Below are 13420 nucleotides of genomic sequence, written 5' to 3'. Positions count from 1 at the left end.
TTAATTGCTGTGCCATCTCTCAAGCCTCTCTCTACACATACTTTAAAAATAAGTTTATTCTTTTTGCCTTGTAGTACAGGGGGATGAAAAGATATCCTACATGTTGGGCAAGGGCTGTGCCATGGTGGCACCAACCCTTCTTCATGACTGAAGTACCTTGCTTACTAGTAGAAAACTTGGGAAATGCATGAGGTAGTGTGAGCAGATGAAGCTTATCTTCCGGTCCCATTCTGAGATAGCCACCGTGGATGTTTTGGGTACCTTTCCTAGCAGTCTTAAGTCTGTGTAGTACTGGGTCAGACCCTAACGCTGTCCCTTGAATCTATTGTATGAGTCTGCTCTTGACTTCAGGTTCAGCTCTGTTCAACTCCTTGGGGACCTCCTGTTTCACATCTCCGGGGTCACTGGGAAAATGACCACAGAGACAGCCTCCGAGGATGATAACTTTGGAACTGCTCAGTCTAACAAGGTGAGGGCCTGGCATTGGGTTCCTTCCTGTGCTTATGGGAGCAATGGCCTGATGCCGTGCTCTGGAGTCCTCTCCACCCTGTGTTACAGGCAATCATCACTGCCCTGGGGGTTGATCGGCGGAACCGGGTCCTGGCAGGGCTCTACATGGGCCGCTCAGACACCCAGCTGGTGGTGAGGCAGGCGTCACTGCATGTGTGGAAGATTGTCGTTTCCAACACCCCCCGCACGCTGCGCGAGATCCTGCCCACTCTCTTTGGCCTCCTGCTGGGTTTTCTGGCTAGTACGTGTGCAGATAAGAGAACGGTGAGTTTGCTGGACCCAGAGCCTAGGGAACTGGATTTACAGAGTTTGAGGGGGGATACATGTGTCCCCTATGTAACGGGAACATTTATATATTTAGTCATTCAGCAAATATTTACTGTGTACCATGCTGTGGCCTAGTGTCTGTGGACACAGAAGGAAAGGCACCTCCCTCCTTATCCTTGTTAATGAGATGTGTCTCACATACACGTGTCAGGTGTGCTTGTGATAATGCAACTCACACTCATGCCCACAGTAAGGACACATGGCCCAGTGAGGGCTCAGCAAATACTTCTTAGAAAAGTGGTATTTGAAGATGGATAGTTAATAAGCACTGACTAAGGCTGGAGAGGTAGCTCAGCAGTTAAGAACTGGCTGGTCTTCCAGAGGACCCGGGTTCAATTCCCAGCACCCACATGGCAGCTCATAATTGTCTGAAACTCAAGTTCCAGTGGACCCCATTCCCTCAAACACCAATGAATATAAATAAAATAAAAAAAAAGCACGACTAGCCATGACTAGCCAGAGAGGTGGGAAAGACAACTCCAAAAACTGCCCCATGGATCTGCTTTAGCTGCAGAGGCCTCACGATAAGAAATGGCCTATGGAAGGCTGTTGTGGCCAGAGTGGCATGCCAGGGAGGAGCAAGCACCGCATGAGCAGAAACTGGTGCCAGGCAGAGAGAGACAGGGATCAGTGGCTGGGAGGAAGTGCCCAGTCTGGACTGATCATTTCCTTCAGCCTGTGCTCTGTGTATTTAGTTTTAAAGAAGAGTTTGTAGCTGGGCGGTGCTGATGCACCCCTTTAATCCCAACCATCGGGAAGCAGAGGCAGGAGGGTCTCTGTGAGCTCAAGGCCAGCCTGGTCTACAGAGTGAGTTCCAGGACAGCCAGGGCTGCTGCCCAGAGAAGCCCTGTCTTGAAAAACCAAAAAGTAAACGAAAGAAAGGGTTGTTTGAGTTCAAAGATGAAGTTAATATTTTTCCCCAAATAATCTGTTACAAATTTAGTTCCTTTTTTTTAAAAAAAAAATTATTTATTTATTATGTTTACAATGTTCTATGTGTATCCCTGCAGGCCAGGAGAGGGCACCAGACCTCATTACAGATGGTTGTGAGCCACCATGTGGTTGCTGGGGATTGAACTCAGGACCTTTGGAAGAGCAGGCAATGCTCTTAACCGCTGAGCCATCTCTCCAGCCCCAAATTTAGTTCCTTTTGAGCAAAAGCCCTGTGCTGTGTTGAGTGAGCTGAGATGGTTGGATTTCCCTGTGTTCTCGATGAGCTTCATGTTCATGTGTAAGGCTGACCTAGTTTTATATGTTTACTACTATTTGTGACTTATTTTGGGGACAAGGATGGTGTAGGCTAGCCCCAAAACTCCTACTCCTGGGCTGGAGAGATGGCTCAGTGGTTAAGAGCGCTGTCTGCTCTTCCAAAGGTCCTGAGTTCAATTCCCAGCAACCACATGGTGGCTCCAAACCATCTATAATGAGATCTGGCGCCCTTCTCTGGCGTTTGGGTATACATGGAGGCAGAAAGTTGTATACATAATAAATAAATATATCTTTAAAAAAAAAAAAAAAAAAAAAAAACTCCTACTCCTCCTCCTTAGGATCCCTAGTGCTAGAATTACAGACTTGGCCACCATGACTGGTCTCCACGCTTCCCTGAAGATAGGATTGTGGTTTATTTTATTATTTTTTTATTTTTAAAGTATGGGTGAATGTTATGTCTGTGTGTGAGTATGTGCACATGGGTGTAGGTGCCCACGGAAACCAGGTGAGGGTGTTGGATCCCCTGGAGCTGGAGTTGCAGGCAATGGTGAGACACCTGATATTGGGTGCTGGGCACCAAACTTGGCTGTTCTGGGAGAGCAATGAGTACACTCAACCACTGAGCCATCCATCCAGCCCATTTTGTTTTATTCTCTTTTGTTTTGGTTTAGACAGAATCACTAGCTCAGGCTGACCTTGAACTCACAGTCCTCTGCCTCCCCCACACTGGCATTACAGGCATGGGCCATGATGCCAGCAGTGGCTTTCCTTTGCTGTGTATGCAGCATCTCCTGGGAAGGTGCCTCAGATGAAGCCTGCGAGCCCAGGGCCATTGTTCCAGAACTGTTCTCTGGGTGCCCTGGGATTTGCAGACATTTGATGTGCGGCCACTTCTCTGCTGACAGATTGCAGCAAGGACACTGGGAGATCTGGTCCGGAAGCTAGGGGAGAAGATCCTCCCTGAGATCATCCCCATCCTTGAGGAAGGCCTAAGGTCTCAGAAGAGCGATGAGAGGCAGGGTGTGTGTATCGGTCTGAGTGAGATCATGAAGTCTACCAGCCGGGACGCTGTGAGTATCTTTACAGGACCTGCAGCCCGTGCAGCGTGAGTGACTGCTGACGTGCTCTGGGGAGGGCACTGGCCTCACTGGATGGGCTGTTACCAGCAGCATATTGCCCGCCATGTGTAGACTGTGCCTCCAGTGGATGACTCTCCCACTCTTGAGATTGCTGCAGATGTGCCCCTTTGTCACTTCACCAACACCTCAGTATGAGAAGGTGGCAGGGGCAGGAGGCTCTGTTTCCTGGCACAGAGCCCCCAGCTGGTCTGTTAGAAACTAAACATTTTTAGCAGAGTTCAGACTGAGGACTTGGCTTTCCAAGAGGTGAGCAAAACTGTCTGGGAGCTGGAGAGCAGAGCCCAGGGCCCTTGCCAGGGTCCATCAAATCCTGTAGAAGATGGGAAGACCCTATTACTAGTGATGATGATGAGCTTTATAGTTGCTAAGTCTAGGTGAGGGATGTTCTCTCTGTCTTTCCTCACTTTGGTTTCTTATTATTAGAGCTAATAGACCCGTCCAGCAGAGGGCATCTGTTTGCCTGAGTTTGGGTCCCTAGTCAGCTCCCCTTGTTGGTTCTGCATGGGTCCAGTTGTGCTTGCATTGTTCTAGGTGCTGTATTTCTCTGAGTCCCTTGTGCCCACGGCGAGGAAGGCCTTATGTGATCCCCTAGAGGAGGTCCGAGAGGCGGCAGCCAAGACCTTTGAGCAGCTGCACTCCACCATTGGCCACCAGGCTTTGGAGGACATTCTCCCGTTTCTCCTGAAGCAGCTGGTGAGTGGATCCCACACTTAGCAGTGTGGCCTTTACTGTCTGTGTAACAGTGAAACACGGGGGGACTGCCAACGCAGCAGGAATCTGGGCTCTGCAGGGGAGTGGGTGCTACAAAACCTGATGTGCCTTTGTGCCTGTCCTTGGACAGTAAGGAAATGTGGAGGAGGCAGTTGACAGCAGGGTGCAGTGGGAGCCAGCTCCCCAGTCGTCCCCATGTTTCTCTGCAGGATGACGAGGAGGTGTCGGAATTCGCCCTGGATGGTCTGAAGCAGGTTATGGCTGTTAAGAGCCGTGTGGTGCTGCCCTACCTGGTGCCCAAGGTACATCCCCACACATGTACACACCCCTATTCCAGGGCCTCCTGTGCACGCACAGATCTTGAGTCTAGAGAAATAGATGCAATGAGCTCAGATGCTCCCTTGTCTCTCAAGATATATTGGAGCAGGCCTTGGGTCAGAGCAGGGGAGTGGGCTCCCTTGGGTCAGAGCAGGGGAGTGGGCTCCCTTGGGTCAGAGCAGGGGAGTGGGCTCCCTTGGGTCAGAGCAGGGGAGTGGGCTGTCTTAGAACCCAGTCTGGGCCTGGTACTAAGCAGGTCCAGTCTTCATTAGGTTGATATTGTCATCATTCCCCCAGCTGACAACGCCACCTGTCAATACCCGGGTGCTGGCTTTCCTTTCGTCTGTGGCAGGCGATGCTCTGACCCGTCATCTTGGTGTGATCCTCCCGGCAGTCATGTTGGCCCTGAAGGAGAAGCTCGGGACTCCAGATGAGCAGCTGGTAGGTGGCAAATGTGCTCCTCTAGCTTTTCAACAGCTATTGCAGCCTCCTTGCTGCCCGAGACTCCATGCTCAGCACACGTGTCCTTGTGGTTTTCAGGAGATGGCCAATTGTCAGGCTGTGATCCTCTCAGTGGAGGATGACACTGGACACCGCATCATTATTGAGGACTTGTTGGAAGCCACTCGCAGCCCCGAGGTGGGCATGCGGCAGGCCGCTGCTATCATCCTCAACATCTACTGCTCCCGCTCTAAGGCTGACTACACCAGCCACCTTCGGAACCTGGTCTCGGGCTTGATCCGCCTCTTCAATGACTCCAGTCCTGTGGTTCTGGAGGAGAGCTGGGATGCCCTCAATGCCATCACCAAGGTGAGGGAGGGGACTGCTGACCCCAGAACTATCTTATGGTTGCAAAATGTAGGCTCCCCAGGTCCTGTTTTGTGTTTGCTTTTGTTTGGAGTCTTGTTGCCCAGTCTGGTCTCTTAGATTCAAGCAGTATTCCCACCTCACTTAGGAAGTAAGTGCTGGGACTACAGGTTTGTATCACTCCATAGGCTTCAAACTCCAGTCATGAACAGAGGTTCAGGCATGAAGTTGTCATCACTGTTACTCGCCGCAGTGTTGGCACGTTTGTGTCCAGTCTTATCTCCCTCTCCCTCCTTGGCCCATGCCTTGAGAAGGAAGGGCTGTGCCTCGCTGATGCTTCCCTCCAATCCTTGCAGAAGCTGGACGCAGGTAACCAGCTGGCCCTGATAGAAGAGCTGCATAAGGAAATCCGGTTCATAGGCAATGAGAGCAAAGGCGAGCATGTCCCAGGCTTCTGCCTGCCAAAGAAGGTAAGCTGTAACCTGGCGGCACAGGGAGCTGGCGCAGCAGTGGTCCGTCTGCTGTGCTCCATGTGATGGGCATCTTTGCAGACAATGGACCGTTGTATCTTCTGTGGCGGCCTCCCATGACTGGGTTCACAGTGCTCTTGGTTACATTATGAAGCCATCTCTGCCAGAGCCAGTAGGTCAGACGTAGCAGCCGTATGTTTCCTGTTAGCAGCCTGTTGGGTCGTTTGTCTTCTAGTCAGCTCACCCTCTTGGCAGTGACCCTGATCCAACCCCTTTATTAACTGTCGGGAGTGCCTTGTGTTAGGTGAGAAGCCTGTGGGCCTGGGGCATTTGGACTGGTCTCTCAGTTCTGGTTCTCTTGCCAGGGAGTGACTTCCATCCTTCCAGTGTTGCGGGAAGGAGTCCTCACTGGCAGTCCCGAGCAGAAGGAAGAAGCAGCCAAGGCCTTGGGTTTGGTGATCCGCTTGACATCAGCTGATGCCCTGAGGCCATCTGTGGTCAGCATCACTGGCCCCCTGATTCGCATCCTTGGGGACCGGTTCAGCTGGAATGTAAAGGCGGCTCTGTTAGAGACACTCAGCCTCTTGCTGGCCAAGGCAAGTGAGTTAGGAGCTTGTTCCATTTGGGTCCTGGAGAACAGATCTGTCTGTGGGAGACCAAAGTGAGATGTCCTTTCGGAGCAAAGGGGGTTGGACCATAGACACTGTACTGGGTGTCCTATGGGAGCAGAGGGGGTTGGACCATAGATGCTGCACTGGGTCACTGCAAAGTCCTCCTGTAGCTCTGTGGCCAGGGAACCTTAGCCTCATGTGACCTTTGAGCTGCTTTCTCACCTGCTCGACCAGCCCTTGCTTGTCCTTGGGACTGGGACACCACTAAGCTAAAGCCACCCGTAGCCAGGCCTGTGAAAGAGCTGCCATTACCTCCTTGTGAATGCTGAAAACGGATGCCTCCAAGCAAGCTTCCTGGTGTTCTTGAGTCACACCTGTTTTGCGCTGTGTGAGAACGTGGCTAGCTCCTGGTGGTCCTGGGTGTCATGTCCATGTCATCAGTAGGCCACAGTGGTGACTCTTGGGTGTGGGTTTCTCCCGCAGGTTGGAATTGCCCTGAAGCCCTTCCTGCCTCAGCTTCAGACCACCTTTACCAAAGCCCTGCAGGACTCCAACCGGGGTGTGCGCCTGAAGGCTGCAGATGCACTGGGGAAACTCATTTCTATCCACATCAAGGTGGACCCCCTTTTCACAGAGCTGCTCAATGGAATCCGTGTGATGGAGGACCCAGGTGTGAGGTAGAGTGCCGCTCGGGAGCAGGGCTCGCAGGCGTTGAGAGGTGGGAGGCAGTGGTGTGGGAGCCTGGGGTTAAGGCAGTGTGTTTCTTCTCTAGAGATACCATGCTGCAGGCCCTGAGGTTTGTGATTCAGGGTGCAGGTGCCAAAGTGGATGCTGCCATCCGGAAAAACATTGTCTCACTCCTGCTAAGCATGCTGGGACATGATGAGGTATGACTTGGGGTCAGAGGCTACACTGGGAGTTCTGTTGCTTCTAAGTTATTTTCTCCATATTGTATCGCGTTACCCTGCCCTTACTGCAGGACTTGCCACTTTCAGTCAGACTGGGAGGGATCAGGGAGTCTTGGGCTGCCACCTTCTCAGCCCTTTGAGCTTCCCAGGCTACCTCAGCTGTTCCCGGTCTCCTCTGCAGCCCATGGCAGGAGTGACAGCTGAGACTGCCCGTGGCATGGGATCCAACCCCTCAGCCCCAGTGCCTGAGCAATGAGAGTGGGTGGCGGTCAGAGCTGTGCTGGGGTCCCCCAGGTTTCCTGAGATTTTGTCTTAGCAAGAAAGAAGTTGAAAATACTCCTGAAAGAAAACTAAAACAGCACGAAAGCCATAGCTTATTCTTTTCTCGGTTGTCAGCTACCTTATGAACATGGACACATTTCCTAGTGTATTTTTACCTGGTGGAGACAGTAAGCTGACTCCCTACTTGGTACTGATGCTTCTGGAGTTCATAGTTTTGTTGTTTTTACTGTGCTGGGCATCAAACCAAGGTCTGGTGCGTGCTAAGCAAGTGTCCTCACTGAGCCTAGTGCAGCCCACTCTGTCTGTCTTGTGGGTGAAGCAGCTTAATCACCGGACCTTTCACCAGTTACTTCAGCTTCAGTTGCTTTCCCTCTGTGTTCCCCTCTATAAAACATACTGCTCCAGGAGACACAGACATTCTTCAGGGGCACCCTGCTGCTATCTGGAAAAACATCATCCCATGCATGTGCCAGAATGGATGATATGTCCATGTGTAACAAGAGGGCTTCTTGTTGAGGTTTCTGTCCTGCCCGGTTCCCACAGTTGTTAGGTCCCAAAGAAAATCACAGCGGTCTCTCTAAGTTTTAAACTGATTGGCCCATTAGCTCAGGCTTTCTGTTAACTCTTATAACTTATATTGGCCCATTATTCTTATCAATGTTAGCCACATGGCTCGGTACCTTTTTCAGCAGGGCAGGTCACATCCTGCTTCTTCGGTGTCTGGATAAGACTGGGGCGGAATGAGCTTCCTCCTTCCCAGAATTCTCTTGTTCTCTTTGACCTGCCTCTACTTCCTGCCTGGCTACTGGCCAATCAGCGTTTATTTAAAACATAATTGACATAATACAGAATTGTCCCGCACCATCATTGTAAAGGTCTTAGTAGTTACAGAGGGTAAGATTTATCCATGGCCAAGCTCTTACCAATTTATAGGGACCTGGGGTTTCTGGTTGTATTCAGTTCCATTGGTTTCCTTCACTGTGGCAGATCTGTGAGGGTGGTGAGTCCATGGGAAGACCTTTCTGTTTTCCCTCCCACAGACAGCTCTGTAGGACTGACTGAGAGAGACAGAGATGTTTTCAGGATTGTGTCTTCCTTAATTTTTTTGAGGCAGAGTTGCTCACTGAGTCTAGAGCTCCCCTTTTGGGCTTGACTGACTGACAAGTGAATCCTTTGAGTTCGCCTGTCTCTACCTAACAGCGCTGTGTGTGGGTGTTAGGGTCTGAATTCGTGGCTTTATGGTGAGCATTTCACTTACTGAGCCATTTTTGTTTTTTTGTTTTTTTTTTAAACAAATTTTTTAAATTTCTTATTTTTGTGCATTGGTGTTTTGCTTACATGTATGCCTATGTGAAGATGTCAGACCTTGGAGTTACAGACAGTTGTGAGCTGCCATGTGGGTGCTAGGAATTGAACCCGGGTCCTCTGGAAGAGCAGTCAGTGCTCTTAACCGCTGAGCCATCTCTCCAGTCCTTTTTTGATATAAGGTTTTGCAAGTAGCCCAGGCTGGTCTCCAGCTTGTGATCTTGCTGCCTCCGTTTCCTTGCTGCTGGTGCTGCAGGTGTGAGCTGGCAAAGCCTGGCGTATGTGGCTTCATACTCTGTGCACACACCCATGGAGGGTGCTGTACTGCTGAGCGTGTGCTGAGGACACGGAGGAGTGCCTAGTCATTTTGGTCACAGTCTCCTAGAGCGTTTACAGGGCTGTGCACAGTGCAAGCAAAGGTTACTATTTAGACGAATTTGCATTTTCCACAGTGGAAGTTAAGATAACGCTCATGGAGAAAGGGTGTCTGAGCCAGTTCTGTGTTTGGTGCTCAGAGGCCCACACTGTTGACAGCCTATTCTCTGAGCTTCTACTGAGATTGAAGGTGGCAGTCAAGGGTCAGCCTGGCTTGAGTTTTCCTGTCAGTCATTGAGTCTGAACTTGGTTGGTTGGTTTGTATCTTAGTCAGGGTCACTACTGCTGTGACAAACACCATGACAAAAGCAGCTTGGGGAGGAAAGGGTTCATTGGGCTTACTCTCCCATATCATGGTCCAATGCTGAAGGAAGTCAGGGCAGTAGCCTGGAGGCTGGAGCTGATACAGCAGCCATGGAGGGTGCTGCTTCCTAGTTTGTTCACATGGCTTGCTCAGCCTGCTTTCTTATAGAACCCAGGACCAGCAGCTCAAGGGTGGCACCACCCACAATGGGCTGGGCTCTTCTACATCCATTACTAATAAAGAAAATGCTCTGCAGACTTGCCTACTAGCCAGTCTGATGGAGGTGTTTCCTCAGTTGAGGTTCTGCCTTCCCTGATGACCTGTGTCAAGTGGACATAAAACTAGCCAGCACAGTTGGTTTGGAGGGACACAGTCAAACTTAGACTTGCTAGCAAGATAGCATTAACTTTGAATCTCCTCTTTTGATTTTTTTTTTTTTTTTTTTTTTTTTTTTTTTTTTTGGAGTAAGCTGGCTATGGAGCAGGCAAGGAGCCTTTTGTATATCTGGCTTTGATTTTGACAGGAAACACTGACCCTTGGGTACTACGGAAGTGGCGTAGTGGAAGAGCACTCCCCTACCGTGTGTAAGCCACAGTGCTGCGCCCTCCCACTATAAAAAGTGTGTGTGCGGCATGCTGACATACATCTCCATCTTCATTGTTTTCACCAGGGCTGAAGCTTGACTGTCTAGAGCAACCCCCCCCCCCCTTGTGAGGCGCTGACACAGCAGCAAGTCCCCTGGGCATGGGGCTTGTAGAAGCTGAGTCCAGAGCCATTGCTGTAACTGTCTGTGCTGGGGCCGTGCCCAGCTGTGCCCTTGTGTCCCATGCACTATGGCAGCTGAGATGCTAACTGTGAAGGGTTCAGGCCCCGAGAAGCCAGGCGCTGTGACAATGCCAACTATTGCTACTATGGTGATGGCCGACATCTGCACACACGCTGGGGTTCTCTGTAATTGAGTGCAGTGTACCTCATAGCCATTGTAGTGAACTGGGGTCCCAGTCCAGTATTGAGAATGGGGGTGCCTAGAGTGAGGATGGTTTCAGAGTCCTGAGCCGAAGTGTCCTTCTCCTGCCCTCATTCTTGGGGACCTGATGGTACTGACCACACTCTCCGTCACTCCCTTCTCTTCTCTGTCAGGACAATACTCGGATCTCCTCAGCTGGGTGCCTTGGGGAGCTGTGTGCCTTTTTGACCGAAGAGGAGCTCAGCACTGTCCTTCAGCAGTGCTTGCTGGGTAGGTCACTGCACAGGCCCGGGGAGGGGGGGGGGCTTGGACACTTGTCTCCCCCCCCACACTTGAAGGATCTTGAAGCCCCTGAACTACACTTGTCCTTTGGCATCCAGTTGCTAGAGCAGACTGGGGTCTCTGGTGCTTCTTTCTGTAGACCTGCCTATTGCTGTTCATAGAACATAGCCGCAAGCCAGGAGCAGCCTGAGAACTGCCATGAAAGCAGGGGTTTCTGGTTCCTTGACTCTGCACCCTGGTCTCAGTGGGGGGATGAGCCCCTGGATCGTAGGATGGGAGTGTATTGTAAAGTGCAAGTTGATGCCGATTGTGTCCTTCTGCCCAGCTGACATATCTGGTATTGACTGGATGGTTCGGCATGGCCGGAGCCTGGCGCTCTCTGTGGCTGTGAATGTGGCTCCCAGCAGACTCTGTGCAGGCAAACACAGCAATGAGATTCAGGACATGATCCTCAGCAATGCCGTGGCAGACAGGGTAAGAGCTGGTCCTGTCCTCCCCTGATGCTCCTCCATCACTGTGTCTAACTGGGTGTTCAGATCCTGGGTTCTGCTGTGTCTGGTTAACTTAAATGCCAAGTGAATGAGTCCTTCAGTCTCCAGTTTAATCATCTAAAGCAGAGATGTTGGGTTAGAAGAGGATGATAGCCCCTCTTGGTCAGATCTCTGATCCTTTTTCCTGGCAGCCATTGACTTTGTTTAGCCCTGCCATCTGGCAAATGTTTCAATGAGAGCAGTGGTGCTGTTGGTGAGGGGTAATCCAGGATAAGATGGCCATGAGGGCCTAGAGTTCCTGGGGGCAGGACACTTCCCTGGTCCATGCTTCCAGGCATGAGTAGGTGTCTCCTCTTGGGTGACTCTTGCTGTTCTCCACAGATCCCCATTGCCGTGAGTGGCATCCGAGGCATGGGCTTCCTCATGAAGTATCACATCGAGACAGGAGGGGGGCAGTTGCCACCCAGACTCTCCAGCCTCCTCATTAAGGTGAGTGGGGACAGTTCATGAGGAGCTCTGTTGTCCGAGCTTCTGTCCCACCTGGTCCTGCAAACAGAGGTCTATATTAATTATAAACTGATTGGCCTATTAGCTCAATCTTCTTATTTAAGACAGGGTTTCTCTGTGGCTTTGGAACCTGTTCTGGAACTGGCTCTTATTTACTCTTTTTTTTTTTTTTTTTATTATGTATACAACATTCTGCCTCAATGTATGCCCGCACGCCAGAGGAGGGCGCCGGATCTCAGTACAGATGGTTGTGAGCCACCATGTGGTTGCTGGGAATTGAACTCAGGACCTCTGGAAGAGCAGCCAGTGCTCAGAGGAGCCATCTCTCCAGCCCCCTCTTATTAACTCTTATAACTTATATTAGCCCATAATTCTTGTCTGTGTTAGCCATGTGGCTCAGTACCTTTTCGGCGAGGCAGTCACAACTTGCTTGCTCTGTGTCTGGCTTCCACCGTGTCTGGGTGATGGCTGCAGACTGACTCTTTCTCTTCCCAGAATTCTCCTGTCCTCATTGCCCCACCTATACTTCCTGCCTGGCTACTGGCCAGTCAGCGTGTTATTAAAACACAGTTGATAGGGACAGACCATCGTCCCTCAGCGGAGCTCCTATGAGGCCTGGGAAGAGATGGCAGAGTGCTTCTGTGTGCCTTTTCTCAGGCTGCTCACTCAGTGTTTGTCACATTCTTAGGCCCGTGACTCCAAATCAAGGTAGCAACAACCCCTTTGTCACACATGCCTTTAATCCTGCTCTTGGGAGGCAGAGGCAGGTGGACCTCTGTGAATTTGAGGCCAGCCTGGTCTGCAGAGCTAGTGCTAGGACAGCCAGGGCTACACAGAAACCCTATCTCGAAACAAAACAAAATTTTTAAAAATTTTTTTCTTTTTTTTTGGATAGCAGCAGGTGGGAGGGGTGTGTATGGTCTGGAGGCCAGGGAACATTCTCTCCTCCCTCCTCCCACATAGGTCTGGAGGGTCCAGCCATGTCCTCAGCCTTGGCAGTAGTTTCCTTTACCAGCTGAGCATCTCACTGACCACCAAGACAGGATCTTACTATGCAACCTTAGCTGACCCAGTCTACAGATTCAAGGAGGCCTGCCTCTGCCTCCCATGTGCTGAGATTAAAGGCACGTGCCCCCGTGCCTGGGGATTGAATTGAATTCTAATATCTCCTTGCCTGTCTTCTCTTAGCTGGCATGACACTTACCAGTCTGGCGTTGTATGGGTCAGATAGCTAGGGAGCCTGATGTATTGGCACATGCCTGTAATCCCAGCACTGGGGAGTCAGAGGCAAGAGGATTGTAACTTCTGCTGTCCTGGAGAACAAGGGAGTAGGTGAATGCACCAGGTGACCCGACCTCACAGCAGGGCTCTCCCTGCTTGACAGCTCCCTTCTCAAACAGTGTGCACAGAGGTTGGAGCCAAATCAACATTTTAGTAGGATGGGGCCATGCTGGAAACCCTGTGACCAGCCCCTAGGCAATCACAATGCTGCTGTGCTTAGACCTCCCTGAATGAGGTTCCGGAAAGGAGCCGCCCTCTGCTGAGTTTAGAAAGGGTCTGACTAGCTGGAATGCCTGTGGCCAGATGAGCCTGCATTCGCTGTTCACTTAGTGTTCATTTACTGAAGGTCTGCTGGGTTTGACCCTGAAGGTGTGGGTATGAACAAGGCAGACAGACGAGCTCCCTGGAGCCTATCAGAGAAAGGCCTGGATTAGATAGAATTGAAGGGTGAGGGGGAACCATTTGAATGAGGATCCCAGGGCGAGCACATCCCGGACAGTGTGACCAACAACAACCAAAGACCTGGGCAGAAAAGAACATGGCCTGTGTGAGGAAGTGAAAACCTCATGTGAGCCAGGAATTGTGAGCCAAGGGGCTAGCAACACTCCATGAGACA

The 13420-nt window shown here is 51.0% G+C and overlaps 1 protein-coding gene across 2 annotated transcripts in view; it reads left to right on the top strand.

Moving 5' to 3' along the window:
* Gcn1 (GCN1 activator of EIF2AK4) overlaps window positions 1-13420 on the top strand; it is a 62395-nt gene that overhangs the window by 47603 nt on the left and 1372 nt on the right. Inside the window, exons 43-56 of one of the 2 annotated variants that reach the window (XM_050158954.1) lie at window positions 352-469; window positions 559-774; window positions 2952-3116; window positions 3717-3878; window positions 4106-4198; window positions 4512-4655; window positions 4755-5024; window positions 5378-5491; window positions 5857-6087; window positions 6586-6779; window positions 6875-6989; window positions 10417-10513; window positions 10851-10999; window positions 11398-11505. In XM_050158954.1, coding sequence (XP_050014911.1) covers window positions 352-469; window positions 559-774; window positions 2952-3116; window positions 3717-3878; window positions 4106-4198; window positions 4512-4655; window positions 4755-5024; window positions 5378-5491; window positions 5857-6087; window positions 6586-6779; window positions 6875-6989; window positions 10417-10513; window positions 10851-10999; window positions 11398-11505 — 2176 coding nt within the window. Of the gene's footprint in view, window positions 1-351; window positions 470-558; window positions 775-2951; window positions 3117-3716; window positions 3879-4105; window positions 4199-4511; window positions 4656-4754; window positions 5025-5377; window positions 5492-5856; window positions 6092-6585; window positions 6780-6874; window positions 6990-10416; window positions 10514-10850; window positions 11000-11397; window positions 11506-13420 lie in introns of those variants that run through there. The other variant, XR_007594765.1, reaches the window with a different exon arrangement.

The sequence above is a fragment of the Alexandromys fortis genome, unplaced genomic scaffold (assembly GCF_014885135.2).
Source record: "Alexandromys fortis isolate MF-2015 unplaced genomic scaffold, M_Fortis_MF-2015_v1.1 scaffold_90, whole genome shotgun sequence".
Lineage (NCBI taxonomy): Eukaryota > Metazoa > Chordata > Mammalia > Rodentia > Cricetidae > Alexandromys > Alexandromys fortis.
The sequence above is the reverse complement of the archived record's forward strand: the minus strand, read 5'-3'. Positions and strand labels throughout refer to the sequence as shown.